Here is a 6,507-nt window from a genome sequence, read left to right as displayed (position 1 = left end):
TTATCAGCAAGAAAGTTTTTGGCACACATTTGCCATTAAACACAAATATTTTTGTTTCATTGTATACAATTTTTGGGGCAAAAATACTGGGTAAGCGATATTTTAGTAATTTTATAGTTCTACAAGTGTCCACATGAGTAAAGATTTATTAACAGTGCTCATTCCTCTATTTGTAGACTGTCATGTCAGAGAAATCTTCAGGTCTGACGGCTGGACAAGGGATAAAAGGTATTTTTTTTAACCTTATATCATTATTACATCTTTTGTCACTGGGCTTCCAAAATGTCATACATATAGTTTTTGCTAGAACAACTTGTTCACACAAACCGACTTGGTGGGAGAAAATGCCTGATACTCTAAAATATCATAACATTGGAAATAAGATTAATAACTATAAATAACTATAAATAACTAATATAACAAACTATGGAGCTATATAAACATTGGAAATTAGATTAATAACTATAATCGATACTAACAAACTATGGACCAGCTATACTGCTAGCAGCTTTCCAATATATGACATAGCGAGTATCTTCAAAAATTTGGACTTCTATATAATGCTATGGTAAAGCAATATTCTGCTTTGCTGGAAATATTTCCCCAAGAAAAAGGTAGCCATTGTATAAATAACACATTGACATAATTAGCTGAAAGAAACCACCTACAACAAAAGTCATAATTGTTTGTTTATAAATTCTAGAATATGATAAAACATAAGAGTTCAGTCTAAAAAGAACTTTTATTCTGAAAACACAGTTATTGCATTTGGCGTTTCTTTAGAACAATAAATGCAAATTTAAATAACCACACATGTGTTTTCTCAATAAAATGTTTAAAGTGTAATGTTCTACTTTTGGGTAAATTTATAGACAAATGTACCAGCTCTAACTCATAATTAGACAATTTAATACTAAGGAGGTCTTAAATTCAGTTTGATAGCTACATGTATAGCTACCATTTCAGCTGGAAAAAATCACTACTATTTTCTTAAAATTCACGCCTCACTTTTGTTTAAACTTCCCCCTCCTTACTAATTTATACATTGATTGATTGGGAGGAGGATTGTTTTATTATTGAATATTCATTTTCTATTTTGTGATTCTTGATTGTTTTATTTTTTTTTTGCCAAAAAACTTATTTTCCCTTATGAACACATACATGTCCTGTATTTTGGTGGTTAAAATAATTTTTCATTAGGGCAATAATTTGTAAGATCAAATTATTGATTTACTAAATCCCCTGACTCCATCTCTTATTTCCAATAGTCATGTGATATGTTAGGTCAGTGTATCCAGAACATGATCACAATCTACGTTAATGCGCGTTTACTACAAACAGTAAAACGTGCGTTTACTTTTTACATAAATAGTAGATGCGCCTTATTTACCGTTAACACGAAAGTAAACGCGAAAGTTATCACCAGTTTACCCCTTACAGAATTAGAAGACGTGCCATTTTTGCATTAACGCGGAGGTAAACGCGAAGGTAAAACCTGTTTACTTTTTATGTCTTCTGAAATTTCTGTGTTAATGCAGAGTTTGGTGGCGTCTACATGACGTGCACGCGAATAAACTCCACTTTAACTGTTTCCACCCGTCTAAATGTAATGCTTGGTCTGCACCCAATTGTATATATACCAACAATATATACCTTGTTAATCAATGGAATTTGAAGGTTTTAAGGTCTCTTTCAATAATGGGTTTAGTTTATCAATAATTAGGCTAGCAAGATATAAAATAGATTGTATTGTAATAACATTTTCAACTGGAAGTCTACCTAGTTCCAATCTCACTCCTATACATGATGAGGTTTTCTTGGTCTTGATTATGAATGTCACAATTTCCTTGGTCGGCTCTATGCTTTGCCTTATGGTACACAAGAAAATAATCCATAAAGGATATTTCAGAGTTGTAAGTCAAAATAGGTTTGACCAATTTATCAAAGAAACTTTTTGAAACCAAAACAGGTAAAGTGTCCACAGAAGCTGTTTTTGCTCTAGGGGAAAATAACATTTCCTGGTCTGAGACTATGTTTGAGGTTACCATTACACTTAAATAGGCAACCTAAACATTTATATTCAATCTGAATTATATTACCTTTAAATTCTATAAAAGGAGGAACTACACTTATATTTTATTGGATTACCGTAGTTTTTCGTCTTTTTAATATTTAAGGTTTAATAGTTGCCAATCATCACAAACATTTTTAAGTTTAAGACTATTTTGTAGGCATTCATAACTTTCAGACAAAAAACGAAGGTCATCTGCAAATGATATCATAGTGAACCAATATAAGGGTTTAATAATTTTGTGGGTCTACGTTCTTCAGTGTTAAAGCTTGGAGTTGGGTCATTAAAAATGCTATTAAACAGGGTTGGGCTTATGCAACCCCCTTGTTTTACCACTCTTATTATTTTGAAATATTCTGAGTGTGTATGGTTATCTTTAGAGCTGTTTTTGGTTTATAAAGCATAGTTCTAATAGCATTAAATGAATATGTTCCTACACCGATATTAGTTAACTTGTAATGGAAACCACACTGAGTCGAAAGCTTTTTGGAAACCCTACAAAGCAAACATATAATGTCTTTGATTTTTATGAAGATAATTATTTATTAAGGTTTTAAATATAAATAAACTATCAAATGTTCTGTGGTTTTCACAGAATCCAAATTGTGAATAAGAGTACATATCTCTCATCAACAAGTTTAACGTGTTGTTTAAGATGCCACTGAAAATCTTTGCCATACAATTTATTTATGAAATCACCCTGTAATTTGATGGGTCAAGTTTATAACCAGACTAATGTAACAAGATTAAATATGATTTGTTCCACTGCTCTGGATAATAGCCAGGTTTTTTTTTTAAATTGAATCAAACAGTTAAGTTAATGCAGTTATTGTACAACTACTGCTTTACTGTTAACCGTAATGTGTCATTAACAATGCCATCAGAACCACTTTATTTCACCGCTAGTTATTATAGCTTTTTGGGAACCCCTTAAATTTCACCGTTGGTTATTTGTTTTTAACTTTTTCTGGATTAATGTTGTTTTCAAACTTAGAAATTTGATGATTTTTATCATTCCTATTTTCCTGAACATTTAGCGTTGGGTTGGTGATTCCTCTTTTGACCTTCATTATGCTGATGCCATCACTTGGTGGCCGTCAATTTTCGTCGTCTGTTGTCTCTCAGTACTTACAGCTTGAAATAGATAAAATAAGAAAAAGCTGACAAGAAATTCTTAGATTCTTTTTTAATACAGAGAACATTTTACTCTTACCAACAACCTTAATAACTCTATTTTTCGTATCAAACATCAACTAAAAGAATTCAATCGCCAATATTTTTCTCCTGGCTGATAAGATGGTTTATAATATCAATTTTGTTTGACGTAAATTTTACATTGAGGTTCTGCAAAAGGAAAACACAAATTCACCAACATTCCAATTGACTCCATTTTCCGAAAATGACATCTGGAACAAACATTAACTAATAACTACTTCTTTACAAGCGGAACCAAAAAATGTTCCAGCCATGAACTGGTTTCCTAAGTTGCAAAAATCACCTTACGCCTATAGATTTATTTCGTCTTCCAGCCATTGTTCCACTATTAAACTGTCTATTCTACTTACTAGTACACTTGGGTACAATCAATACATGGTAGTAAATTGTTGAAATAGTTAAATTAATTACTTTTGGAGTGGGAACAATTAGTTGAAAATACTTGATAATCATAATGCTTGCTGGTGATTTCGAATCTGTTCAAAGTTTTGATTTTTTTACCCTTTTCATACAAAAAAAGATGTGGTATGATTGTTTATAAGACACATCTTCAGGGGTCGAATTTAAGCTTTTTTGTGTACTGGCCCGCCGGACCAGTGGACTGAAAACTTAATTTGACATGTGTTGTTCGGATTCCTCATGAGCAAGTACAGAATCCAATCTGACATTTGATGATCCTGTTACGAAAATGCATTTCCTATCTCGGTCTGTCAATGCAAATTTTTCACATATTGTACAGTTCATTATATTCCGATATAATGTAACCATTTACTGTTTCCCATGCTTTTTGGTATTTGCGTTTTCTTTTGTCACTTTTGTATACTTTATTTCTATCTTCCTTTTGAATTTCAGTTATCTTATTTTTTTTGTCCGGCGGTTTAACTCCTTCCAAAAATTTCCACATTATATATTATTGTGAAGGACGCTCACCCGAGATATTAATTAACTTGATCAATTGTAATAGCCCCAGTACCGTGTAATTGATTTCACAGGTAAATTGTTTTGTAAACAAATGGAGATTGCGATGCAGATTCAGATTCAGAATCAATAGTTTATTAAAGTCTCACCACATGATTAAAACAAGATACAATTATAAAATAAATTATACAGTAAACATAGTTAAAACAATTAAATACATGTATGTGTCATTCTTAAAAGAATTATGAGAGACTATTAAAATACAAATAATACTTATTCATTTTATAAAATACTACAAATACAGTAGTTAATGATATAAAATACTGTTTCTCATTGTTAAAATGTTATTGCAGGTTTTGGCAACAATATTACAAATATTGGCATTTTTAAACATATATATATTTTTTTCTTCATCAGACAAGTTTAAAAACATATCATTATGACACAATATATCAATAAAAAGAGCATGTCTTAGATCTTCATACAAGGGACAATTTAAAAGTACATGTTTTTCATCCTCTAAAATATTGCAGTTAAAACAGACTCTTTCGTCTAGATTTTTTCTTTCATATCGACCAGTTTCAATTTTTAATGGTGCTACACCACATCTAAACTTTGAAAAAGCACTCCGATGGCGCTGTGGCATTTTTTATAGCAAATATTGCTCATTGTTATAAGTATGTTTAAAAAGTTTATATGTTCTCAATTTACAACCGATACTATATGAAAAAATTCTGGTACACCAGTCTGATTATATTTATCAAACATTTTCTCTTCTAACTGAGATATACTATAACTATCAACAAAATTTTCATTTATTTTACAATATCTTTCAAAATCAAATGATTTCAACATCTCCATAACTTTGTAGCACCAATTCTTTAATTTACAACTACCTTTCATCACTAACCATTTAACAACTTTATAATTAATTATATTATTGTCCATTTTTGTACATTTGGACCAGTGTCTTAAAAATATTTGTCCACTGTTTAACACATGGTGGCCAGAATTTATGACTGACCAAACCATCGTATCAAATAGCTTTGTGTAGATATTGTGCTGAAAACCACCATGTGCTTTACATTTAACAATAAGTAAACCTAATGCCCTACTTGCTGACCTGGCTACAGCTTTTGCCATTAATTGGTAGTCTAAAAACTCTGTTAACAATAAACCTAAGTATTGGTAATTTGAAGTATACTCAATATTTTCATCATTTAAACTAAAATGAAAATCTGATCTGGCTACAGAAGGATTTCTAAAATGTATAACATTTGATTTTCTCAAATTTACTTTTAAACTATTATGATTACACCATACATTTAAAACATCTAATATTTTTTGTAAATCCTCAGCATTTTCTGCTAATAAAACTATGTCATCGGCATACAGCAAGATAGATAATTTTTCACCATCAATATTAATACCAATGTCTAACAACTTTATATCATCAATTAAATCATTTATAAATATATTAAACATTACTGTTGACAATACAAAGCCTTGTTTTAAACCAGTATTTACATTGAACCATTCAGTCATGTTACCATTTAATCTGACACTGCATTCTACATTAGAATAAATAGCCTTTAAAGCATACAAAAATTTTGTACTAACACCCAGTTTTCCTAATTTATTAAATAACAAAACTCTATCAATAGAATCATAAGCTTTCTTAAAATCAATGAAAGATACAAAAGTTGACAGCTTACATTTTTTTTCTAGTTTCAATAACAGATGTTAATGTACTGATATGATCTATTGTACTTCTACCCATTTTGTTCATCATTTATAATATCCCTATTGTCTAACCACTCAGTTAACCTTTTATTTAAAACGCCACAATAAAGCTTATATGCACAAGGTGCTAAGGTAATACCTCTATATGATAATGGATCTCTAGGATCTGTAGTTGAACATTTAGGTATAGGAGTAATAATACCTTTGTTCCACATATTTGGAACTTTGCCAAATTTAAAACAAATATTAAACAATTCAGTTAAAGTCAAAATAACTGCATAATTTTTGCATAATTCTGCCTGAATACAATCTACACCTGGGCTTTTCCCATTTTTGGCTGCCATTGCTACCTTATAAACTTCATCAAAAGATATATAATCATCTAAATCATTACAAACAATATCATTCTTTACAATTAGATTTTCAACACCAAAATTATTGCAATCAGTGATTTTTATCGACAAATTTCTACTGGTCTGCCGGACCACCAGCTGACAAAATCTACTGGTCCGACGCAAATTTTACTAGTCCCGGACTACCGGACTAGCGCTAATTTCGAC

At 30.6% G+C, this 6,507-nt stretch overlaps 1 protein-coding gene across 1 annotated transcript; it reads right to left on the bottom strand.

Moving 5' to 3' along the window:
- Window positions 1-4,906: 4,906 nt before the first annotated feature.
- LOC134690258 (uncharacterized) lies at window positions 4,907-6,291 on the bottom strand. Its single transcript, XM_063550235.1, has 3 exons — window positions 6,087-6,291; window positions 5,229-5,835; window positions 4,907-5,000 (listed from the first exon to the last, which is right to left on the bottom strand). Exons 1-3 carry the CDS (start codon window positions 6,289-6,291, stop codon window positions 4,907-4,909), a joined length of 906 nt encoding a protein of 301 aa, XP_063406305.1.
- Between the last annotated feature and the right edge of the window lie 216 nt (window positions 6,292-6,507).

This window comes from Mytilus trossulus, chromosome 11 (genome assembly GCF_036588685.1).
Source record: "Mytilus trossulus isolate FHL-02 chromosome 11, PNRI_Mtr1.1.1.hap1, whole genome shotgun sequence".
Lineage (NCBI taxonomy): Eukaryota > Metazoa > Mollusca > Bivalvia > Mytilida > Mytilidae > Mytilus > Mytilus trossulus.
This window is presented reverse-complemented; position numbering and strand designations above follow the sequence as displayed.